Raw genomic sequence first — 26,599 nt, forward strand, 5'->3', positions numbered from 1 at the left:
TGTGAAGTATAAGTATTCCAGAACATTTACTTGTGCTCCTGAGGAAGCTGTATATAGACCAAGAGGCAGTTGTTCAACTAGAACAAGGGAACGTTGAATAGTTTAAAATTAGGAATGGTGTGCACCAGGGTTGTATTCTTTCACCATACTTACTCAATCTGTACACTGAGTACATAATCCAAGAAGCTGGATTTTAAGGAGAAAAAACAGGGCATCAGGATTGGAGAAAGACTAACAACTTGTGATAAGCAGATGATACAACCTTGCTTGCTGAAAGCGAAGAGGACTTAAAATACTGAGGAAGACAAAAAACCACAGTCTTCATTATAGGTTGCACCTCAGTGTACAGAACACTGAAAGTCCTCACCATTGGATCGATCAGTAAGTAGCATCATGATAAACGGAGAAATGATTGCAGTTGTCAAAGATTCCATCGTGCCTGTATCCACTATCAACACTCAGGGAAGCAGCAGTCAAAAACTCACACAATGCATTCTGTCAATCTGCTGCACAAGACCTCTTCAAAGTGCTCATAAACAAGGATGTCAGTTTGAGGACTAAGATGAACCTGAGCCAAGCAATGGTATTTTCGGTAGCGTCACAAGCATGTGAAAGTTGGACCGTGAAGACGGAAGACCGTAGACAGCTGATGCATTTGAGTTATGGTGTTGGAGGAGAATATTAAAGGGGCCCTGGATTGCCTGAAGAACAATCTATGTTGGAAGAAGTATGACCAGAATGTTCCGTAGAAGTGGCCAGACTTGGTCTCTTACACTTTGGACACGTTATTAGGAGAGACCAGTCCCTGGAGAAGGTAAATGGAGGAAAGGACGTGATGAAGAACGAGAGCCCCAATGAGATGGATGCACACCGTGACAGCAACAATGAGCTGTAATACAGTAGCAGTTGTGAGGATGGCACAGAATTGGGCTGTGCTTTGTTCAGTTGTGCATCGGGTCACTATGGGTCATAACCAACTCAACAGCACCTAACAAATAAAACAAACCTGTGTGGCGCTAAGGAGAATGAAGGCCATGGAAGCGGTAAGAAGAGTAATGAGTCAACAGGATGAATGTCCCACAGGACCCAGAGCCTCCATCAGTCTGAGACCAGAGGAGTGAGATGGTGCCCAGCCACCACCACTACCGACCACTATGACCAGGGACACCACAGAAGGTCCTGTTTAGAAGGAAAGAAAATGTAGAACAAAACTCAAATCTATAGTAAAAGGACCATACTTAGTGGATGGATACAGAGTGGAGGAACCCCCAGACTCTCACTCTGTACAACTGTTTAACCTGGACTGTAAGCCCCTTTCAGAGGGCCCCTTTTAGCCAAATAGTAGATTGAGATATAGGATAATCAGTAACACCTGTGAGAAAATGGGTTCCTTGGAACAAGCAACTATATAAACCCAAACAACATCCACCCCAATGCAAGATGAGAAGGCAAGAGGGGCCTGAAAACCCACAGGGTGGGTGGGGTGGCAATGTGGGGAGTGCTGACTCATTGTAGGGGATGGTAACCATCCTCACAGAACCATGGGTATGGATTGTTGGGTGGTAAACTAATCTGCTGTATAAACTCTCACGTAAAGTACAATACAACGTTCAACGTAAAGAGAGAGAGCCAAGGACAGCTGTGGAAAGACAATCAATCACATGCAACGGCTGACAGCATGCAGCCTTCATGCAGTGCAAGGAGAGCTGGGAGCCGGGAGCCGCTATTGTCCGCAGACCAGGAAGGCCACTGCCAACACTCTCACAGGGAGCAGGCACAGCCGAGATGCTGAGCAGAATTTGGATGCCTTGCCTCCACTAATGTGAGAAAGCGAATCTTTGGTTTTGAAGCCTCCAATCTGTGGTATCCTGGTGGAGCACCCTAGAGATTGAGGTAGGTACCAGCTGTGTGAAGCTGGGAAATTTCCAGTTAGCTGTAATTGTCTTATCTATGGAATGGGGATGATTCCACCATCTATGAGAACAGATGTGTGAAAGTATCAATTTCTGCAGCACTTTATAAACAGAAAGGAACAGGAACCCTGGTGGTGCTATGGGTTAGGCGCTGGGCTACTAACGGCAAGGTTCAAACCTACCAGCCGCTCCACGGGAGAAAGAAGGATTTGTCTATTCCCGTAAAGATTTATGTTGGAAATCCTATGCATGGCCACTGAAGCCGAAACTGATTCGATGGCAGTGTTTATCAACACAATCTACCACCACTGCCAACAGTCTTGGAATCCCAGACAGGGTCACCTGAAGTCGGAATCGACTTGATGGTTGTGGGCTAGCGACAGAAAGTACCACCACTGCCATCCATTTCCTGACCCTTGCTTTTTGACAAGGTACACATTTATCAGGGGATCCACGGAGCTGGGGGCACAGCAGGGCCAGTGAGTGACCAGGAACAGAACCAGGTTCTAGCTGTCAAGGTGATGTGCAGGGGAAACTTCAGAGGAAATAATCTGCACACAAAGCCTGGTTCAGATGTCAGACCCAGGAAGGAAACCTGGAAGCAACCAACAACTGCAGGGCCTCTCTGCCAGATGACTGACCCCCCCGAGGCCCCATGCTCACACCTGCACCTGGATTAAGGAAAAGGAAGGCTGGAGAGCGCTTCTTTACACACAGGTAGGACTGCTGGCAAAACCACACCAATCCTGCCACCTAATCATTTCCAAATCAGAGGGTTTCCGAGGTTGTAAAGCTTTATGCAAGCAGCATGCCTCATCCATCTCTTGCAAATCAGCTGATGGGACTTGAACTGTCCATCACATGGTTAGCAGTTGAGTGCTTTAACCACCGGGCCACCAGGGTTCAGGTGGGATGAAGAGCCCTTCAATATGATGACAGGGAGCCCTGGTGTCACTCCGCTGCTAACTGAAAGGTCAACAGTTGGAACTCAACAGCTACTTGGAGGTAGAAAAACAGGGCCATCTGCTTGTGTAAAGATTTTCAGCTTTGAAAATACGGAGCAGTTCCACCCTGTCCTACAGGAGGTTCATGACGAGTTGGAATCGGGTTGACTGCAGTGGGCTTGGGTTTTAATCTGATGAAAGAACATGTATGTGCAGGAGACAGGGTGGGACAGAGGACAGTCACAGTGGGGACGTGAGAAACAATATGGATGCAGCTCAGTCTCTGGAGAAGGGACACCGGGCAGACAGCCCCACACAGGCCAGCGTAGGAGCAGACAGGTGGAGCATGTGCCACACGACAACGTTCCGACTGAGTCAGGCTGTGGTAACAATGGCGGCTGAACTCTCTAGATTCTGCTGAGAACAGACTATAGACTCTCTGGGTGGCCATGGCTTCAGCTGCACTAGGGATTTTTCATTTTCCTTCCATTCCTGATGTCCCCACAGGGAAAGACATACTCCCTTCAGCAAAGCCACCCCTAAGTGTCCAGGGTGAGAGTGACCACTGACTCCAGACAATACCTTCCAGTTTATCAACATGTACGTCATGAAGACAGCACAGAGGTACCTGCAAGCCTGTCTCCCCTTCCCCTTTTGTCAACTGTACGTAGCACAATTGCCAATTCAGTGCTTTTCACTGACATAACTGTGTGATATAAATGCCATCATCAATCATCGCTGCCACGTTTCCCACCACTACACGCGGACACATTCTCCCCAAAGCTGGCGTTTCAGCCTTGAACATGGCTCTCCAGCCCGGGGAGGAGCTCCTGGAATGCCAGCCCATTTCCCTCTGGCTCCGCTTCCACGGTATGGGTGGTGGAACCACACGCAAAACCACACGTGATCCAAGCAACAGCGAGCAGAACCGTATGCTGGTTCCTTAACTCATGAGTCTACTCTGTGATTAAGGAGAGGGCAGGGGATGCATTACTTCGGGGCATCACCTTATTGTTGTTCTGTCAGTTAAAATACGTAAGATTATGTCTTTAACACCATGTGACCCTTATTCTTCCAGGGTAAGTGTTTCTGATACCAAACAGACTCATCTATTAACACCTATGAACACAATTTCTGTGGGTGATTTTTACTTCTCCTGTAGAGATCTTCTGGGATGTTAACTTTCTCTTCCAGCTTATCTGACAGGTCCCTCACTCCACCACTCAGAAGGTGATTGGCATGCCACCCACGTCTATCCAGCCACATGGGGAGCGAGAGAGAGCTGCAACAGGACACCAGAGGGTTCCTCAAGCTGGGCTGATGCCACCCACCAGCCAGCAACCCTCACCTGAAAGACTGAGTGTTTCTGCTACAGTGATGATTCTGTACTTGAATTGTGGCAATTTTCCCATTTTTGATATAAATGTCTCTCGTCACAACCAAAGAATGTTTTCAGGAGCCCTGAATTTGGGTGAGCAATCTCTGTAGACATCGCATGTGGATATAGAAGTTCTGGATCGGTCAGCTGGGGTCAGCTCAAAGACAGGGCTTTTATAGAAGGTGACGCCCTTCCTTCATGCTGGCTCACCTGTCTACTTGAGATGACAAGACCAGCATCTCCCATCACTGCTCTGTCAACAAGTCTGATCCCATCACGGCTTTGGACTGAAAATTACCTGCTATTTACAAGCTTGGTAATAGGAAATATCTAATCTATCAGAAACCCTTCCTGCCTGGCATCTTCTGCTGGGAGGTCAGTATGGAGGATATGGAGAACCTTCGTCTTGCACTGACTTACACCCTCAATTGATTCTTTTTTTTTCTTTCTTTCTTTCTTTCTTTTTTTACAGTCATTCAACTAGGGCCTAATTCTAACTATCCTAACATGCCATTGTTGTTGTGTGCTATGTATAGGGTCTCCAGGGCTGTAAAGCAGAAAGCCTCATCTTTCTCCTGTGGAGAGCCTGGTGGATTTGAACTGCTGACCTTGTGGTGGCCAGTCTACTACGCCACCAGGACTCCTAACACACAGCCCATATTTTCTGTCTTGTTTCCAAATTAAATGTTGGAAGATCTGGTCAAATGCCCACCAACTCAGCTGTGTGCCCTTCCTAAATCTTGAAAGGTAGTAAAAAATAAGATACAGTTAACTTATCTTAATAAGATAAAGTAAATGTTAATCCATGCTCATTCATTTCTTTCTTTACTGGTGGTTTAAAAACTGTCTTTTCTACACCTTTCTTAGGAATGACCTGAGAAATCAGTGAAATCTAGATTTTGGAAAGGAACAAATGTACATTTCGGTCATCTGGTACCTCTTCTGTTTCCCACCGCTCTTTAAAGACCAACCCACCTAACTTATGTTATGTAATTATCATGTACCTGGGGATCTATTTTGTGCTGTAATATAGACTTCAACACTCATATAGAAGAACTATGGTTTTTCTTACAAAGTCTTCGGACCATTTGGTTCTTTCGCTTCCTCTAACTCATGTTTGCAAAGTGTTCTATCTAATGAGCGCAAGTAAGCAAAGTTAAGAGCTCATGAAATCCACTTTCTATTTGTCACCCATCAACACCGTATCATCAGTCTCAGTCCTTCCTTGATCTTCTAGTTCTGAATTCTGTGTGTGTGTGTGTTTTAAAAGGGGGAAAAAACTAATAACAAAACCAAAAAAGCCTTATAAGTCGCTGCAAGCCACTCTGATCTGGAGTGTCTAAGCACTCCTAACAGAACTCTTAGCTAACACACTGAAGTGATAACCCTTCTACCTCACATCAAACATGAGCAATAACAACCACAAACGGTACAGAGAATACAGGTCAGAAATACCTATGGAGAGCTGACTTCGTCTCTAAAAGAGCCGAAGACCTACATCATGGTTTTATGGGAGCAAAACAATTACGTTATGAAGTTGAATAGGAAAGTAAGAAACCAAAAATAGGAGAATAGCCTTAGAAAACAAGTCTAACAGCTACTCTGCCTGGGGTCAGGCTTCTGGAGACGTGTAAACCTGCCCTGAGTGACACGACATAAACAGTAAACAGGGAACTACCAGTCTCTGTCACCTCCACCAGGACACAGGAGGTGAGTGCCTGAGAACACACCAATATATAGTCATCAGTTAAACGTAATTACACCACCACAATATTGCAGAGAAAACACAGTTTCAGCTTGCACAAAGAAACAAGACCAAAACACAGAGTCAGAAAATAGAACACCAGAAACGGTATCAGAACAACCTGAAAAGGAATTTAAAAGAATACTAATTAGGCAACTTCAGTGGACTGAGAGAAGGATCAAGAAAACTGAAGATGCAAAACAAAAGGAACCATACAAACACAGCTGTTAGAAAACCCAAAGACATAAGAAATAGATAATACACTGAAAGGGCAAATAAATAAAACGGAATCAAAAGGAAATCGAATTACTAAGACTAAAGAAAAACCTCTCAATATTCATCTGCTAGAGTCACAAAGGAACATTAGGAAAGGTGTGCACCAGAGTTGCATTCGTTCACCCTACTTATTCAATCTGTATGCTGAGCAAATAATCCAACAACCTGGATTACGAGAAGAAAAACATGGCGTCAAGATTGAAGGAAGACTCATTAACAACCTGCAATATGTAGATGATACAACCTTGCTTGCTGAATGTGAAGAGGACTTAAAATATTTACTGATGAAGATCAAAGACTGCAGTCTTTGGTATGGGTTGCAACCCAAAATCCTCACCATTGACCAATAAACAACTTACTTATCAAGATTCAAGTTGTCTAAGACTTCATTTTGCTCAGATCAACACTCATGTAAGCAGCAGTCAAGAAATCAAACAACGTATTGCATTGGGCATATCTGCTGCACAAGACCTCTTGAAAGTGTTCAAGAATAAAGATGTCAGCTTGAGGACTAAGGTGCGCCTGACTCAAGCCATGGTATTTTCAATAACGCCATATGCATGTGAAAGCTGGACAGTGAATGAGGAAGACCGTAGAAGAATAGATGCATTTGAGTTATGGTGTTGAAGGAGAATATTGAAATTACCATGGACTGCCAAAAGAACCAACAGATTTGTGTTCGAAGAAGTACAGCCAGAATGCTCCCTGGAAGGCAGGATGGCCAGACTTTGTCTCTCATACTTTGGACATATTATCAGGAGGGACCAGTCCCTGGAGAAGGACATCATGCTTGGTAAAGCTGAGGGTCGGAGAAAAAGAGGAAGACCCGCCAACGAGATGGCTTGGCACAGTAGCAGAGCTCTGATTTCTCAGCAGAAACCATGCAGGAAAGAAGACAACGGAGTGGCATATTTAAAACTCTTACTTAAAGAAAACTTGCCAACCTTTAATCATATATGGCCAGCAAAGCGGTCCAGCAAACAGGATGGCAAAATGAGGTCACGTCCAGACAAACAGAAATTAAAGTAGTAAAACCCACACCAATCTTACAGAAAAAACAAAGGGAGTTCTTTGCACAGAGATAACGACCAGAGACTAACATACATGATGATATCTCCCAGAACTCAAGGCAGACACAGAAGTATGCAAAGTAAAACAGATCTATACAGCCAAACATAGAGAACCAGAGACACAGCTGCAACAACAACAAAAAACAAAGGCTAAAGAGGGAATCAGTTTGTTAAAAAACTTCCAAATAAAGAGGAACTCAAATAGATTTCAAGAAATAAAACAAAGTAAAAATCCTCCGAAGCGTAATCCTGAAAACAAAAGCAAACCTAACTCCTAGTCCTAGCGCAACCCTTCCCCTAACACTAACCCTAGTGCTAACCCTAGCCTTCCCACTAACCCGTCCTAGGCCGAGCCTAGACCTAGCTGCAGTCCCAACCCTAACTCTCACTCCTTATTCCCCATCCAGTCTCCAAAGAAAACACAGCAAGGAAACAATCTAACAAAGAAACAAGACGACGCATGCCATGCGTGCATTTTCAGTTGGCCATTTCAAGACCTGTATCACTGCAATTAAGGAGTTCAGGTAGCGTAGTTGTTACAAATCGGGCTGTGAACCTCAGGGTCAGCAGTTCGAAACTACCAGCTGTTCCGTGGGAGAAAGATGAGGCTTTCTGCTCCCGTAAATATTTACAGACTTGGAGACCCTGTATAGGGTCGCTATGAGTCGGAACCGACTCCACGGCACATAACATCAACAACATCACTGCAATTGTTGTCCTTGTACTGAAGTGCTTCACTGTTCTAGTGTATTAATCAAGGTCTATTCACAAACCACAAATCAATGCAGATAAGCACTGGAGTAGCACTGTAGGATCAGCAATTGACTGCACTGTCAGTTTGAGCTGCAAGGTCAGCGGTTCAAATCCACCAGTGGATTCTCGAAAACCCTGTACACGGCTGCTACGAGACGGAACAACCAATGTAGACATTTGTGAATCTCCACTTAGAGGTGGCTTTTCAAAAAGAAACTATAATGAGGAGAAGTAAAAGGTTATGTATTTTCATAATTCCTGTTGCCACACTGAGTTCACAAAGAAAGATAGCACAGAATACTGTCAGTGAATTTATTCGGTAGTCATCTAATAAGTGTATTATGTCTCAGGCTGAGTTGCTGTAGGGTGGTAAGCACTGGACTGTTAACCACAAGGTCAGTAGTTCAAAAACACTAGGCACGCCTCAGAAACCCTACACAGGGTCACTATAAGTCAGAACCAACTCAGCAGCACTTTGCAACAACAATATTTTTCTTAGTAAACTAATTTATAAATGGCATCATTTTTTCTCTACCTGAATATATTGTTCCATCATTAAAAAATTCAAGGTATCAGCTACATCTCAGAATCACCCTATATAAGAAATTTAATGTTTTACACAAAATAACTTCTTCTGACAAAAGAAGTTTCCTTACAGATGATATACTCAGTTGTTGCTATTGGTATTGGGTGCCGTTGAGTAGGTTCCGACTCACAGTGACCCCTATGGACAACAGAATGAAACATTGTCCACGCTGCTCCACCCTCAATAGGGTTCTGGAATTCCCATTCCTCGGAATGTGAGCCACACAATCAAAAGCCTTTTGCTCTGTCAATAAAGCACAGAGAAACATCTTTCTGCTATTCTCTGTTTTCAGCCAAGAGCCATCTGACGTCAGCAATGATATTTCTAGTTTCACATCCTCTTCTGAATCCAGTGTGAGTTTCTGGCAGTTCCCTGCTGATGTACCATTGCAGCAATTTTTGAATTATATTCAGCAAAATTTTACTTACATGTGATATTATCTGACGATTTCGACATTCTGATGGGTCCCCTCTCTTTGGAATGGCCACAAATATGGATTTCTTCCACTTGGCTTATCACTAAATGCCTAGGATGTCGATCTTCATGCATTTCACTTTGCTTTGGACAGCTCCAGATTTTCCTAGATTCACACTTGGTACATTCTGTGCTCTAATCACTGATTGATGTTTGTAGCTGTTTCATGACCCTATCATAGTGTCATTTTTTTTTCCTGCTGACCAATTAAAATGGTTTCTACACATTTACTTGTGCTAAAAACAACAACAACTATTTTGCAGCTTTGGATAGGAACAAAAACGCTTACCAGAGTTCTACACAAAGTAATTAATTTATGCCAACATGCTGCATGGCACTGTGGGTTAATGCACTGGACTGCAAGGTCAGTTTGAACTACAAGGATGGCGGTTCACATTCATCAGTTGCTCCTTGGAAACCCTATAGAGGGTCACTGTGAGCCATGGTCTTCTCAATAATGTCATATGCATCTGAAAGCTGGACAGTGAATAAGGAAGACCGTAGAAGAATTGATGCATTTGAATTATGGTGTTGGAAGAGAATATTGAAAGTGCCATGGGTTGCCAAAAGAATCAATCGATCCATTTTGGAAGAAGTACAGCCAGAGCGCTCCTTAGAGGCCAAGATGGCCAAACTTCGTCTCTCATACTTTGGACATATTGTCAGCAGGGACCAGTCGCTGGAGAAGGATATCATGTTTGGTAAGGTGGAGGGTCAGAGGAAAAGAGGAAGACCCCCCAACGAGATGGATTGGCCAGATGGCAGCATCGATGGACTCAAGCATGGCAACAGTAGTGAGGTTGGCTCAGGATCGGGTAGTGTTTCGTTTTTCGTTTTGCTGTGCATAAAGTCGCTATGAGTCGGCAGTGACTTAATGGCACCTACAACAATGACGGTGCTTAAGAACAACAACAACATGAATATAACCCCAAGTGAGGGTTCTTTTTAAAGAGCCCATGTGGAGCCCTGGAAAATTAACAGCAGATACAGGTCTGGAGTGGTGTATCTGCCACCCACCAAAGGCTGTGCCTTTAAGTTAGAGTGAACCCGTTACTTTCTAAGAATTCCAGAATTGGAGTAAGCCGTTATTGTCGATGAAACGTGAGTATGGAAGATAATAGATGGTGCGCAGGCATTCATGTTTTTACATCTTACATTTTAATCTGTGTCATTTGTCTACATGGGAAACATACAATGAGCGTGGTGGTGGTGGTTTTGTGCCACTGGGTTAGTTCCAACTCAGAGCGACCCTGTACGTTGTTTCTCAGGCTGTGAATCTTTAAGGGAGCAGAAAGTGTCATCTTTCTCCCACAGAGTAACTGGTAGATTCGAACTGCTGACCCTGCAGTTGGCAGCCCAGCTCATAATCTGCTACTCTACCAGGGCTCCTTGGAGTCCTGGTGTGGCGCTGTAGGATAAGCACTCGGCCACAAGGTCAGTTTGAACCACAAGGTCAGCAGTTCAAATTCACCTGCTGCTCCTTGGAAACCCCATACAGGGTCACTATGAGTTGAAACTGACCCAACGGCACTTAACAACAATCAAGCAAGAACCCTTAGAATGAGAGTAGGGAGGAGAAAAAGAAACATTTATTGGCAGCTACCTATAAGATAAGAATTGGGCTGCTAACTGCAAAATTAGCACTTAAAACCCACCAGTTTCTCTGAGGGAGAAAGATGAAACTTTCTGCTCCTGTAAAGATTTATGTTCTTATGACTAGATATTTGCACACCCATGTTCACAGCAACACTCTATGGTACTGAAAAGACAGAACCAGCCTAAATGCCCATCAACAGAAGAATGGTTACACAAACTTTGGTACATACACACAATGAAATATTACACAACGTTGAAAAGTAATGAAGAATTGGCAAAACACCTCACAACATGGATGAACCTGGAGGAAGGACATTATGTTGAGTGAGAATAGTCGATCGCAAAAGGGGCAAATATTTGAATGAGACCACTGTTATAAGCTGTGTAAGAAGAGATTTTCTTGCTAAATGAAACACTGTATGATGGTTATAGGGAGGGTGGGAGTGAGGGGAACAAATAAAGTGAACTGAGGTAAATACTGTTAACTGATGGTACATGAAGTGAACTGCGTTTACTGCAATGACACAAACTGTCGAATTTACTGACTGGGATTGATGATCGCCGAACTGCTCCCATAAGCTGACAGCCTAGGTCACACCGGGGGCAGCTCACTCTGCCCCACGGTCAGAATCAACTCTGCGGCACAGGCCACCACCAGATAAGCACAATGTCAAGTGTTTGACACAGGTCATTTCACTATTGCACACCCCTGAATGGTTTTAGTATGCTTCCTTAGTAGTTGACAAAGCTGAGGCATTACACAGTAACTTTCCCTGGATCGTTCAGCTGTTTTAAGAACAAAGATCCTCAGAACAACCCACTCCCGTCGAGGAGATTCCGCCTTCCAGAGACCCTGTATCGGGCTTCGAAGGCTGCACATCTTTACCAGAGCAGACAGCCTTGTCTTTGTCCTGTGGAGTGGCTGGTGGGTTTGAACTTCTGACCTTGTCATTAGCAGTCCAGTGCTTACCCTACAGCACCACCAGGGCACCTTTATACTATTAGTTTTAAAAGTTGGATTCAGTCACTTACGCTTGCTTTCTATAAGAATATAATCTTTACTCCAAGTGTGGCACTGTGGGTAAACGTGCTGGACCGCAAAGTGGGTTTCAAGCACAGAGGTCAGTGGTTCAAGCTCCCCAGCCGCTCCTCGGAAACCCTATAAAGGATCGCTATGGGTCAGAACTGACTCAACAGCACTTAACAACAACAACAAAACTATTTTTAATAGACACTTAAAAAATAATGATTATATTCTTAGAGAAAGTAAACAGAAGTGAGTGAGTGCATTTCCTACTATTGGTACCACTTTTGTTGAAAGCAGTGTGCAGTATCAGAAGCCCCAGTGCTAATCTCGGAGCAGCATCTAAGGGCCCAGAGTCCCATCTAACGCTCATCAGGTGACGGTGAACTCTCACCAATTACACACCACGTAAGGCACACAGGCACCAATGAGCAGAAATGAGGGTATTACATAAAACAGCTCTGACGCTGCGTGCCCAGGCGTGCACTGCACATCGCTCCAGGCAGTTCCCGAAGTGAATCTCAGGGTCATCCACCCGCATTCCATAGCTGAAGCTGATACTCTGCTCATGTTCATATAATCAAAGTCTAAGTCATGGTTAACAAATTATGGATCAGGTCGGACAGCACCCTGGTAATCAGAAAATAAACACCTAAAACTGGGTGTTTGCTTAGGAAAGTGAAGTGTGACGTTCCTTGTGCCTCTCTATGTTCCAGTACGTTGAACCAGAGATGGGCAGGAGGCAGGTGGACAGCTGCATGTGGCACTGCCACAGCCCAGGTCCAGGCTGGTCCCGTGTCGGATGGGAGCTGGGGGCCCCTCACCCTGGGTCCTTTATGCTAGTCCCACGAGAAGTCTGGTGGCAGAACGGTGTGGATGTGGGCACACACTGGCCCCCTCCACAGAACGACCAAGCGAGTGGCTGCCCGGCGGTCAGAATGGGCATTGCTACAGTGTCCTGGGCTGTTTGCGGGGTGAGACATGTGATTTCTCCCTGCACTGGGGAAGGCAGTGCACAGAGCAGGAAAGGGATCCTGCTGGGAGAGGGGCTATTTTAGAAACGCCAGGGTGGGCCGGTGAGGGTCTGCTGTAGGCCACCAAACCTCCACGTCAGCAGGCACCAAGAGGATCGCATAGTGTTAAAGTCATTGAACAACACAGTTCATCAAACTGAAGTCAGCAACAGCAAAGACACTGCATAGCGCACTTGTGAACATAATATGCTGGGGGGGGCGGGGGGGAGGTCTACAGGGGGCACAGAAATGTACACTGTGCCCGTTATCTGTGTATGGACAGGGCAGATGTTCACCCAGGGCCTGCGTTTCCTCTTGCTTTCACTGACCTATGGCCATTTCAATGGTCCTGTATTCCCACCCCAAATGAAGCAATAAACAGAGTATCTGTGCAGAGTCCAAGGGGCCTGGTGGCACAGCGGGTTAATCATTGGGCTGCTAACTGCAAGATCATTGGTTCAAATCCACTAGCTGCTCCAAGGGAGAAAACCGAGGCAGTCGGCTTCTGTAAAGACTCTCGTCTCGGAGGCCCTAGGGAGCAGCTCTTGTCTGCCCTGCAGTGTTGCTAGTGGTGGGGTGTTTTTAGTGGTGGTCAGAGGTCAGCGGAGGGATCTAACGATAATCACAAAGCACTCAGTATCTGACCACACTAAGGCCACTTCCCATCCTAAAATAGCATAGTCTTTCCCATTACACATTTAGCAGAACCCATCTAGACTTTTGAGACATGAGTAAGCTGAGGGCTGCTCACCCACGGTTGCTTGGTGGTGGCGTGCTGTGGAGTCGGTTCCAACCCATAGCGACCCTGTACAGGGTTTCCAAGGCTGTAAATTTTTATGGGTGAAGAAAGCCTCATCTTTCTCCCATGGAAATGGAACCACTGGTAGTTTCAAACTGCTGAGCTTGAGGTTAGCAGCCCAACCCGTAACCACTATGATACCAGAGCGCCTTCACTGCTGCTTAGGAACATGAAATGGAACCCAAACTTGAGTACAGCCTTTCTTCTAGAACTAAATGCGCACTGACCATACGATCCAAATATTGTGCTCTTGGTGTTTAGCCTGAGACATGAAAGCTCAAGTTCACATAAAAGACTGTCATGCTCAGAGTCTCTTCTTACAATAACCCCTAACTGGAAATCATCCAAATGTCTCTCAGTGGCTGAAAGGTGAAACTGTGACGTCTCCTTGCCATGAAATATGAATAAAAAGGAACAAAACCAAAACCCACCTATTGAGAAGATGCAAAGGCACAGATGGACTCCGAGGGAACCACGCTGACTGGATAAAGGCCAATCTGAAGTGCTCCATCCCACCTGACTTCATTTACCTCCCATTTCTGGGATGATGATGGACAACAGGTGAAGGGGTTCCGCGTGGCTACGGAGCAGCAGCGTGAGGAGCCCTCTGGGGGCGGGGCAGCTCAGTGTGCTGGGCGGGGCAGCAGTGACATGAGTCTGCACATGTGATGAAACTGGGGAAGGCCTGACCTACTCCCACATGCGGTTACGGGCTGAACTGTGCACCCCTAATAACAAGCATGCTGCAGCCCCAGCCCCCTGCACCTGTGCATGGGCCCTAACTAGAAACCAGAGTTCTTTTTCAGGGTAATGAATCCAGAGTAGATTAGGGTGGGCCCTACACCCACTTCCTTCTGAATGCCCACTGCCACTGAGTTGATTCCACTCTAGCAACCCTGTAGGACGGGGGTGGGGATGGGCCCTTAGGGTGTCCAAGAGTGTCGAGCTGGACTGGCTCACACACCCTCGTCTTTCTCTCGTGGAGCAGCTGCTGGGTTAGAACTACCGACCTTGCAGTCAGCAGCCCAATGCTACCCGGCTGCGCCTCCACGGCTCCTTCCTTTCTGACGGCCATCTCATAAAGCGATTGACGCTGGGGAGGATCGAGCTGCCAGAGTTGAGAGATGACAAGGAGTGGACGGCATGGAGCCCGTGGATGCCTGGATAACACATTTCTGGGCTTTTCACATGGAGTTTCTATATTGGCAGCGATGGGGAGGTAACCCTCGCGAGCACACACCCAGGGAAACGTGGGGACATCTGCATTAGCCCGTGGATTGTACCAGTCATCCATGGAGAAGGAGTTCAGGGAGCAGGAGGCTGTTCCGTCCATCTGTGCTAATCCACTATTATTTCAAACTAAGAAGTCAGTACACAAACCAACTGGGGATAGATTTTAAGGGATCACATAGATCTCTGGAGTTCTGTCTAAGGGAGGGAAACAGGAATGCGGGGTGTATGTGTGGGAGGTTTGGGCTGGGGGTGGGTAGGAAGTCAGTTTAAAGAGCACAGACAGGGAGCTCCCTGAACAAATTCAAGGAGTTTCATAAAGTTTGGAAATTTTCCACATATATTTTGAAGTTCCCCCATGCTGCTGGGAGGTCTAAAGTTCCCCAGCGAGCAGGAGTCTCTGCACAGGAGACGTAAATGCTCTGGAGGACTTGAGTGGCTGGAGAGACGGGCTGATTCAGAGACAAGGCCCATGCTCGGGGCTGCGGGGTTGTTTGCACACAGCACAGATGTGGGCTTCTCCAGAGAAGAACCTTTAGAGGGCACCAGGCCTCGGGGAGGACGGTGGGCTTGGTGAAGACATTGAGTCCCCTGCGTAGGTTGTCAGGCCTTGTCAGCAGGCTCTGCTCTGCACTGAAAAGCCACCAACAAGAAGTATCCATCCGACAGTGCCAGACCACGCTAGGAACCTGTGTGCGTTTAGTTAACTGTCTCAATTTGATTAAAGGAGCCCTGGTGTGGTTCTGTGGGTTAATGAGCTGACTGCAAAGTCATTTGAACTGCAAGGTCGGCGGATCAAGTTCACTATGGGTCGGAACTGACTAGACGGCACTAACAACAACATCTGATTGAAGTGTTCAAGAGGAAGATGCACCTGACCCAAGCCACAGTAGTTGTAATAAACTCCTATGCATGTGAAAGTTGGACAGTGAATAAGGAAGACCGTAGAAGAACTGATGCTTTTGCGTTATGGTGTTACAGGAAAACACTGAAAGCACCATGGATTGCCAAAAGAAAGAAGCATACTTTGTTGGAAGAAGTGCAGCCACAATGCTCCTTAGAAGCCAGGACGGCCAGACTTCGTCTCTTGTAACTTGGACATATTATCAGGAGGGACTAGTCCCTGGTTAAGGACATGATGTTAGGTAAGTGAAGAGTCAGGGAAAAAGAAGATCCTGAATGAGACAGATTAGCACAGTGGAAGCAGCTTTGGGTTCAAGGGTAACAACCACTGTGAGGATGGTACGGGACTGGGCAGTGTTTCGTTCTATACACAGGGTCACTATGAGTAAGACCCTACTTGACGGCCCCTGACAACGGTAAGAGCATTCGTTCAATCGCTGGGTGCCCGATTGGTTCTCGAGCTCCAGAGGGAAAAAGAAGAGAAGCCTGGACCTTTCAGGCAGTGTTTGGGGAAGTGCTGGAGCGGGCTGCGCGCGCGAGGCAGGGGACAGGCAGCTCAGAGCAAGGCCAGGGCACTTGGAGGCCCGCTCTCCACTCTCACCATGGAAAGCAGAGCCTCGGCCAGAGCACGAAGAGAGGCGTCTGTGCACTCAACTGCTTGGCCTGGAAGTGAAGCCGGCTGGTGCGGGGACACAACAGACCCTCAAGTGGCTGTGAGGTCTTTCTCCTTCACTTCTGAATAAAATGAAAGGACCCCTTTTCCCCAGGCGTTACTCAAAACAAAAACGTGTCCTGGTTCAGTGTGTAAGTCTGGAGAAGCAACACCAGGTGGTCTCTTTATGTACCCCCAGCAAGAAACCCTATTCAAACGGTCTTCCTGGAAACCACAGCTGCTGGGGGCAAGTGAACAAAAACCAGTGCAAGGCCACTGAGAGAATTCCAGAAAGAAACTCTGGCCAAGGACACAGTGTGACCTCAAATAACCTGCAAATTCCAAAGGTAATGAGTTACTGACTCCAAACTTTGAGAATGGGTGAGTATGAATAGAAGAAAATCGCTATGCTTTCGCTGTATTAAAAAATGGAAATTGCTCTCTGTCACTAAATCCCAGAATACTATGCTGAAAACAGACTGTGATTGTTGCTAAGCGTCAAGAGTCTGACTCACAGTGACCCTGTACAGAATTTCCGAGGGGCTGCTGGCTTGAACCGCCAACCTTATGATTCACAGTCCAGGGCTGATCCTACAGTGCCATGCCAGGACTCCACAAACATTCACTGAGCTATCAGGAGGTTAACTACTAGGAACCCAAAGATAAGTCAGACCTGGTCCTGGCCTCCAAGGAATTTATCATCCTTTAAGATACACCAATAAACAAATGCCTAGAATACATGGTGCACATAGAAGCAGAAGGATGGTTTGTTGTGTATCACATCACAGTTGCTTGGGAAGCACTTTGGAGTGAGTTCATGAGAAACAGTGAGAACACTCCTTCATTAGGAAAGAAGACTCGCTGAGCGATGCCCAAGTTTAAAGAAATGTCCACTATGATCACACAGCCATCAGTAACTGTAAAGCACAGACAGGCATTCTAGGGGCAGAGTCAAAGTTAACAGGGCTGGTGTCGTGTGCTGTCGAGTTGGTTCTGACTCATCGAGACCCTCCATAGGGTTTCCTGGGGTCTTAATAAAAAGGGAGCAGAAAGTCCAACTTGCTCCCACAGAGTGGCTGGTGGATTCAAACTGCTGACCTTGCGGTGAACAGCCCAGTGCATAACCCACTACACTATCAGGGCTCTGTAAGCTAAGGGTAGTGATCAATATGAACAGAGAGAGAGAGAGAGCAACAACACACGCAATGTGAAGGCTGCAGCCTCTCCCTGAATTATGTAAAGATTGTTGAGTGAATGCATGCTTTGTTTACGTATATCTTCTCCAAAAATAAAATTTAAAAAAGAAGGGAAAGAGGACAGAAGACCACATGCTGGGACAATATATGCTGATACATAAAATGCTACAAATACGAAACATAAGGAGGGGAGTCGGTGACCTTTCAGTCCAGGAACGGAGGACCCTGGGACCGTCAAGGGAGAAGAGTGGAGAGCGGGACCCTAACCAGAGAAGCAGTGATGCCTGAGATGGAGGCAGAGACCATGGCGTCGAGAGATGGAGTGGCTGGGGACTCTGGACTCAGGGAGGGAGAGGGGCTGTATGCTGATGGCTGGGGGGCAGGCTTGCAGAGTGTATCCTTTGTTGTTTGATGATGCATGGAGGGGATTTATGGTCACTGCAAGGAAGCGAGGTGCAATGAGATGGGTGTGGAGCTGATGTTCTCCCACGTGAATTATCACTCAATTCACAATAAAAACTAAAAAAAGAAAAAGAAAAAAGCTACAAATTTAAGGGGCTTCAAAAAGTTAAAGGAAAACTTCTATTAAGTTTTAATTCATTACATCATTAATATTTTGAAGTCCCTTGTAATATGGAAGAAAATACAGAGATTGAGAAATGGGGGGAGATAAACTTAGGATAAAAATTTTAAGTGTGTTAGAAAAAAGCATTCCTTTTTCAATTCTCAAAGAGCAATTGGTCTTCAGGCTTGCCAAAGGGTTAAACGATTCATGAACCCTTGTTAGAGGAAAAAACAAAATTAGAAAACACATACACACAAAACCCTGGAATGCTTCCAAATCTGTGTTTCTGAGGCTGAAATGAAATCTCCACAGACCACTTTCTGCCTCCATCCTCAAGTCCGAATGTTTGCTCCCAGTGTGGACAAGTCTCCTCTTTGTGATTTTTCCAGGTACAAGTGCTCTGTGCTCTGTTCTCAGGGCAAAGAGCTGGGACGAGGAGTTCTGCTTATGGACAGTGACAAGAAGACTTGACCACAGCCCTCGTCCTCCCAATGGATCTTCTTCGAGGCAAGTTCTGAAAGAACCCTGAGCAGGCACCACAGAGGCAGGTACCTGTTTAAGACGAGTTGCTACGAGAACATCTTTGCTTCCCGGAGAGATACACATTTACCAGAGATGTGAGGGCGCCAGCTGGGCCCTGCGAGGGCATCAAAGGCATCTGGAGAAAGGAAGTTCAGGCCCTTGTCTGGGAGCCTGGAACAGTTAACCTGCTAACTATCCACTACATGGCAAACACTGGCTACTTTTTCTATCTTATTTACACATGAGATTTTAAATCATATGATCTGCTGGGGAAGAAGTGAATCTGATATTACAAATCTTTTTACAACTTTCCCTTCACCAGCTATGTCTAAATATTTAGAGACCTTTGCAAATCCAGAACCAATTAAGTATGCTTTCCTCTTCCTGGCCCTTGTCTCACTTCTAATTTCATTTTTAACTTAATTCAATTTGTTCTCAAATCTACAATCAGAGTCACAACATGGCGGCTGAGGGAGAGAGTCTAGAGAGTGCCCCTGGGGGTCTCAGGGCATTCGTGCAGCAGCGAAATGACAGTGAGGAACATGTTGGGGCTGCTTAGGGAACAAAAGACATCGACCTAGAAAATGACCGGCTCAGACTGCACCCCCAGCACCTCGGGGGTGAGGGTACGTGGTGCCTGTCTGCTTGTGCCCCATGGGGCAGTCCTACCCTGTCCTATGGGGTCACTGTAAGTTAGGACCAACTCTATAAGCAAAGGGTTTTCTGTTTGCTTTTCCCAAATTTGTTTTACTGACAAGATAAGCTCTGTGGCACGCTAACTGGAATGCTTTCATTGTAAGAGTTTTCCTTTACAATGCCCTGCAGTGTCTAGGACCACATGGCAGCCCTCCCCTCCACCACCCCCCCCACCCCCCGGTGGCCCCGAATGAGGACATCTGAGCCAAGGTCTGCCCACTGTGCTCAGCCTGAAGAGGGTGCCGTCTCCATCTGCCCACGTTCTTGTTAAGTGCCATGGACTAGGTTCTGATTCATAGCTACATGCTTTCCGAAACTGCCTATCTTTGTGAGAGCAGAAAGTCTCATCTTTCTCCTGCGGAGCAGCTGGTGGGTTCGAACTAATGACCTGAAGTTCACAGTCTAGTGTTGACCCACAGCCATTGTGCTCCCACTACACCCGACAGAAGGGCACATGTCTCAGATAAGGAGACACTACAGTATGAACGGGAGACAGGGTCACACAAAAAACGCTCTAGAAAGTGTAGGTGGAAAACCGACTGCATGGGGGGAGATCGAGGGAGTCATGCATTTAGGGGCTCTCTGGTCCGAGGAGGACAAGCCTTAGACGAGGAGGCTGGGTCACAAGGAGGGTGGATACTCAAAGCAGGGCTGTGATGTCATTAAAGGACGATTCAGAAGTATCAGTCTGGTGGCAGTACTGCCACGAAGCTGGCCAGGTGGGTGACCCGTGAGGTGGCTAATGGACATAGGGCCACCCTCATTGCACAGTGTCACGGGTACACCCACCTGACACTCCCACTCCCTCAGAGAAGGCTTCCTCTGTGCCAACATGTTAAGTCTTTCCTGGAGCAGCATCTTTGAGGGCAGGGAAGGAGCAAAGTGTGTGTCTCAGAGAGTCCAGGTGCTGTCCCCTTACAGAAAGCACTGTATCTGGCAGAGAACAGCAGAGCCAGGAAATGCAAAGGCCTCTGTCCCCACAGTTCACTAAGTATCCTTCCTCACATGGTCCAAACTTTCAAGTCACAAATGGCATGACCAAGGTTCCAGACCGGATCTGAAGTTCAAAGTCCTTCAGTGGACTTCCCAATCTTTGACCCCTATCAGTATTTAGAAGAAATGCAGCCAGAATGCTCCTTAGATGTGAGAGTGGTTAAGATTCTGGCCTGCTTACTTTGGACCTGTCACAATGGAACTGGAAGACCAATTGCTCCAACACATCCTGTCAGGGAGTGGCAGGGACACAAGGGCAGAAATAATGGTCTCAGACAGACAGAAGGTCATGGATCTGGGCCAGACAACACGACATTGATCCTTCATACACGAGGCTGCTAGGAGTGGGGGCCAAGTAACAATGAACAACAATCTCTGACACCTTAAGACATGGAAAGCCAGATCCTGGTCCTCGCCTATGTTTCTCTCGCCCAGTAGTCTTCCTCTTCCCCGAGACCCTTCTTCCTACCCTATCATCGTAACTTCTGGACACCTAATCCCAAATATCCCAGACGGATCCCTCACTTCTAAACTGACACACAACAGCATTAAGACACAGGTCCTTTGTGAATTCAAGAATTTTTTCTTTATCATTGTCCAAGGCAGAAAAATAAGATATAGAACAAGTTTAAACCCTTATTCTGTTTGTGAACTTTAGCTTTTTTGATCACTTTTAATTTATGTCATTTCTTTTGTCTCTTTAGACGTTACATAATGCTTTCTTTACTATCATTTCATATGACACTTATACCAGGAGCCACAGACGTGTGCCAAGTGTGGTCTGCGGAGCACACTCTTTTCCCGATGCTGACTTCCATCTGCGCGTCAGCACAGCAGTTACGGGGCGTTGGGAGGGGGACGCCCAGGTGGCAGCCTTCTCTGTCCCACTCCAGCACCAGGCATAGCTCCTTCCCTGAATCCCAGAGCAGTTACATGGCAACAGCCACAGGACTGACCAGCTCCCACCCAGAGCGGGAAGCCCACAGCCCCCACTGCACGGTGTGGGTCCCCCTCCTGGGGCTAAGACCACCAGGAGCCTGGGAGCTCTCCCTTCCCTGCTTCCCCTATTCCCGGCACCCTGCCTTCACCCCTGCAGTCTAGGACTGTGGTGCCCATGGGGAGAGGCAGGCACGCTAACACCAGGTCACTGACCCGGCACGCCATGCCCCAATTCCACGTCCCGTCAAGGGGCTGACAGGTTCTTCTGACAGCAAGTGCGTTATGTCTAGCCGACGCCTTACCTCCTTGACGTGGGTGTGGAAGGACACCGACATGTCCAGCAAGATCTTGCGCTGCTCCACACGCCGGACGAAGTCCTGGATGCGGTCCTCGAGTTGATGTGCTGCCTGGTAGATCTCTTCTGGGTCACACTCGCCAGTCTGAGCCAGCTGCTCGGCTGCTTCGAGCAGCTTGTCGGCATTGGTGTACGTGTTCTGCACGGGACAAGGGTGGAGGAGATGTGAGTGCAGCTCCAGGCGGCCAGGCTGGCCACGAAACCCAGGACCCAGTCCAAGCGAGCGAGCAGAGAGCAAGCCGGAAGAGGGGTGCTCACAGCTTCCTAGGAGCAGCCTCTGCACATGATCCTGCAAGGCCTGGAAACTGGTGGCCCCGAGAGGCCTTTGAGGGAGGTCATCTGTCAGCAGGTGCTGCCAACGCCAGACACGAGGGGACCTTTCACAGTTTGGTCACCAGGCACCGAGACACCACGCAGCCACGGATGCTGGCTTCACTTGCCCCCAGTTCTGGCCGACCAGGCCATCCTGGGTCCACCTCTCACTATGATCTACGCCATGCGCGAACTCCCAGAGTGCATGTCAAGTGTGAGGTGCCCAATAAGCCCAAGGAGCCATCTCTCTCCACCTGTTCCTATGTGTTCAAGGGTCCACATCATCACTATGAGTTGGAACCGACCAAAGGAACTTAACAACACCAATACTCTTGGAGGAGAAGGGAACTCTTAAGTGGCTAAAGCAGAGTGTAAAAGAGCAGGAAGCGAAGTGCCCAAATGCTGTGAGAATGACCCTGGTTCTCGGTACCTCAGAACAACAGGTAGCTAGAGACCTTGTCCTGCAAAGGAACACTGATGGCTCAGGCTCCTGGTGGCCGTGCAGCAGCTGAGGCCCAGGGCCTGTGTGCAGCCAAGAGCAGATGTGAAGCTGCCCAAAGGCCCCAAAAGGAAGCTTGAGAGTCACCTTGAGAAACACACTGAGCCTTGTAGTTCCTACCTTAGGCCAGTCAGTCCTAACGCAGGGCAGGGGGTGGCCCAGAGTGTGAGGGGGTGTGAGTAATGGTGGGCAGACAGAGACCGCGGGGTGGGGTGGGGTGTGCATCTGGAAATGGAGCAGCTTAGAGAAAGGGGCTATGACTGAAGACACACTGACGGTGAGGCCGTGGCGGGGAGAGCGCAGGAAGAAGAGGCTGAAAGCTTTCTTTGGATTGAAGAAAAATATTTTCTTTTCCCATCTTTCATACGGTTCTCTTACGTCCTGAATATGTTTGTTGTTGTTTTGAAGTGCCGTCCAGCTGGTTCCGATCCATAGTGACCCTGTTTAGAGTTTCTGAGGAGTGACTAGTGAGCTTGAACTGCCAACTTTAAGGTTCAAAGCGACTCTGCAGTCCAGCGCGTTAACCCACAGCGCCGGCATTAACCCACAGCTCTTTGTTTGGATTGCTAGGCTATCAATGTCATGAACTTCCACACAGATTTTATTGCAATACTTCCATTTGTTCTATTTTTTTTTTAACCTAAAGAAATTATACTTTGGGTACTTTTTCTAGAAATAAAGATGAAGAATTCAACTTAACTAAGTAAGGCAAAACTATAGTTGAACCAAGTTAAGAGACAACAATTGGCAACAATCTGTTTTTAAAAAAATCCCGATGAATTTTTAGCTATGTAACTGGTATCTCCCTACTGCTTCCTCCAGTTCCTTCCCCAAACAAAAGCAAGCTGAAAGCACGTTTATGTTCAGCGATACATTGTGAGAAGGAACTACTAGAACACATACTTGCTCCCTGGTTGTTTTTTTACTTCAGCCCTGGGAGCCATTCTTGTGTCTACTTTGCAGATCTGAACAGTCATCTTAGTGAGGTGAAGGGCCAGCTCTGAGTGCGAGAGCCCGCATGGGCACTCCCCCAACGCCGCCCTCTGAGCACATGGGAAATGCTAGCTGCATCACTGACAGAAATACACTGACGACTGCTCTTGTCCAACTCTGAAACCAGACTTCACAGAGTAATCCTTAGTCAACACAGGTACAAGAAATGGGCAAAACCAGCCAAAGGTCTTTCTGTCTAAGCAATGGCAGCTTCACTCCATAAGCTGAGCACCGCTTCCTCCTACACAGCTGGCTAAGGCACAACTCATATCTTAGATGTCCTTAAAACAGCCATTCGCACCAAGCATGTGGCTACTTGGGGAAAGGCAGGGAGAGCTGTGGGCTTACCTGAGCTACTTCTTCAAAATCTTCATGACGTTTCTGCAAAGCTCTGGCCCGGTGAAGAGACTTCCCTACTCCTGTATGCTTGCTCAGAAATGCTTCTCCATGGTTCTCGATCCAGTCTAGCACCTACAATGAAACAAAGGTACATGGGTATAAACAACGTCCTGCCTTGTTCAACATTACAGCGCTGTCTGATAGAGACACGCAACGTCAAAACCCAGGAAGAAACAAGCAAACAAAAACTGAAAGAGGCACTTGGATAGTACTCTGACACATTTGGTAATTATACCAGCTTCCCCAGCAGGATTTCCATCAGCCCTTACTTTAAAAGTGTAAATCTATTCATGCATAAATGTTACCTGCAATGGTAGCAAAATTGCACCTTGTCTGAAGCTCTGCATGGCCAAGCTACCAACCCCACTGAGCTCTGTGAAAGACAGGGGTTGTAGCAAGGTCCAGAACACCTGTTGGACTTAACTTGCTCACAAGACTCAAAGCTTCACAATGCGGGCAACTCCACTTTAAATACGGACGTATTTGTGTGTGTGTGCATTTTATGCTTGGTGGTGTTATTGTGAAGTGCCGACCCACAGCGACCCTGTATAGGGTTTCCTAGGAGCAGCTGGTGAGCTTGAACCGCCAACCTTGCAGCTCAAACGGCTTTGCAGTCTGGTGCATTAACTCACAGCGCCACACCAGGACTCCCATTTTATGTTTAGAAGATTGAAAACGTGTAAATAAAACCTATGCAGGCAATAGGAAATACATGGAGAAAGAGTAGAAGATGTCAAAAACTTCATTTTGCTTGGATTCACCCCATTAACACTCATCAAAGCAGCAGTCAAGAACTCAAATGACATATTGCATTAGGCAAATCTGCTGCACAAGACCTCTTTAAAGTGTTCAAGAGCAAAGGTGCTAGTTTGAGGACTAAGGTGCACCTGACCTAAGCCACAGTATTTCAATAATCTCATATGCATGTGAAAGCTGGACAGAGAATAAGGAAGACAGTAGAAGAATTGATGCATTTGAGTTGTGGTGTTGGAGAAGGCTATTCAAATTCCTATGGGCTGCTAGAAGAACAAATAAATCTGTGTGGGAAAAAGAACGGCCAGAATTGCTCCTTAGAAACCAGGATGGCAAGTGAGATCTGAGAGCTGGGGACTCCTGAGCCCATGGACAAGGACACAGCCACAGAGGACAGGAGCCGAGAGTGAAGTGTCCAGCTAATATGAAGTGAGGGGACACACACAAGACTGCCCAAACTTGCAGATAGGACCTATTTGACCTAGCCTCAATGGCTTGATAATCAGAACTGGGCTAGAGATACACAAAAAAACAATTTTTGGTAAAGGCGACAAGGGTAAATTGCTATAATTTGATGAACTTGACCTATATTCATGGATGCAGTAGCTCAAAATACCAACTGAGAGGGAAGGAGTCTTCACATCAAGTATCAATCCTATCCCATCTGTTTACAGGGTAGATAGGGATGGGCAACTTAAACATTGGCTACCTAAAATGGGGGGATGATAAAGGCACGAAGTGACTGGTTTAAAAGTTTTCAAGAGGGAATTTATTTTCAGAGTGTGCAGGGGAAAAAACAGTGCCCACTGAATAGGTTTCATCTTGCCTAGACGGGTCTGGTGGATATGGGGATAAGATTCTTATGATTCAATAGTGAGTAATTGTTATCATGACCAATTTCATTTGTTACAACCATAAAGGTAGAAGTTTTGTAACAAAAACGGGGAAGTAGTTAATCTTACAGTCCAGAATAACAGAGGACCCTAGGACCACAAGAAGGAGAAAAGCACAAATGGAATGTGAGACCTTATCCAGAGAAGCAGCGACACCAGAGATGGAGGCAGACATGGGGATGTGGACAGAGGGAGCAGCTGAGGACTCCAGACTCATGGAAAGCGAAAGCGTTCTCAAGGCTTAAATCCTTGAACAGCAGCAGACTGCCGCAACTTTCTCCCACAGAGCGGCTGGTGGGTTCCTACCAGAGGGCAGCAGCTGGGGACTAACCCCTGCTTGGAAGAATAAACCAGTGAAGCCTTCATCCAAACACCAGAAGCAGCAGCTGAGAAAAGTTTCCATGGATATGTGTTCACAGACACTTACATGGACAGGCTACCTAGCACCCAATATGTCAGTAACTATGGTTACTAAGCATATAGAGCAAAACAATCTAGAAAGTTCTGCTCTAGAACAAACAGGTATACAAAGCTAGGGCAGTGGTCAGGTAGCAAGCTGCAAGCCGACCAGCCCAGCACTCTACTACTAATGGCAAGGTAACAGGGATCTTGCCATCAAAGGGTCATCATTGTCAAAAGATTCCTGTCCTTGTAGACTGCAACAGAGCCAGGTCAGCTGTGGGGGCTGTGTGCTTCCTGGCTCCAAACCTGTGTCCTTTAAGACCTAAGGGTCTGACTGGTCTCCAGGTCCTTTCGGCACAGGGTTCATTTAACAAATGAGCAGACTTGCAAAAGCATGCTCTGTGAGCCCTAATAAATCTCTGATAGGAGTTCTGTAGCATGGTGAGTTACACACTGGGCTGCTAACCACAAGGTCAGCAGTTTGAATCTAACAACCGCTGTGTGAGAAAGATAAGGCTTTCTGCTCCCTCTGAAGATTTACAGCCTGGCAAACCTTATACAGGGCCCACTGACTCAATGGCACACAACCACCACCACGTTAAGCTTCTTACTATCCGTGTGGCAAATACCCAGTCCTTGAGCCTCCACACAAACCACGAAGCATGGCAGCTGCCATCCAATCTCGCACTCTTGGGTGGCAGACGCTAAGTACCCCGTGCCTTCTTCC

The 26,599-nt window shown here is 46.8% G+C and overlaps 1 protein-coding gene across 1 annotated transcript in view; it reads right to left on the reverse strand.

Annotated features, from left to right (window-relative positions):
- TRIO (trio Rho guanine nucleotide exchange factor) overlaps positions 1–26,599 on the reverse strand; it is a 275,442-nt gene that overhangs the window by 179,246 nt on the left and 69,597 nt on the right. Inside the window, exons 9-10 of the mRNA XM_006874154.1 lie at positions 23,774–23,896; positions 21,569–21,760 (exon numbers count right to left, since the gene is read on the reverse strand). Of these exons, the coding sequence (XP_006874216.1) occupies positions 21,569–21,760; positions 23,774–23,896 (315 nt within the window). The remainder of the gene's footprint in view (positions 1–21,568; positions 21,761–23,773; positions 23,897–26,599) is intronic.

The sequence above is a fragment of the Chrysochloris asiatica genome, unplaced genomic scaffold (assembly GCF_000296735.1).
Source record: "Chrysochloris asiatica unplaced genomic scaffold, ChrAsi1.0 scaffold00264, whole genome shotgun sequence".
NCBI lineage: Eukaryota > Metazoa > Chordata > Mammalia > Afrosoricida > Chrysochloridae > Chrysochloris > Chrysochloris asiatica.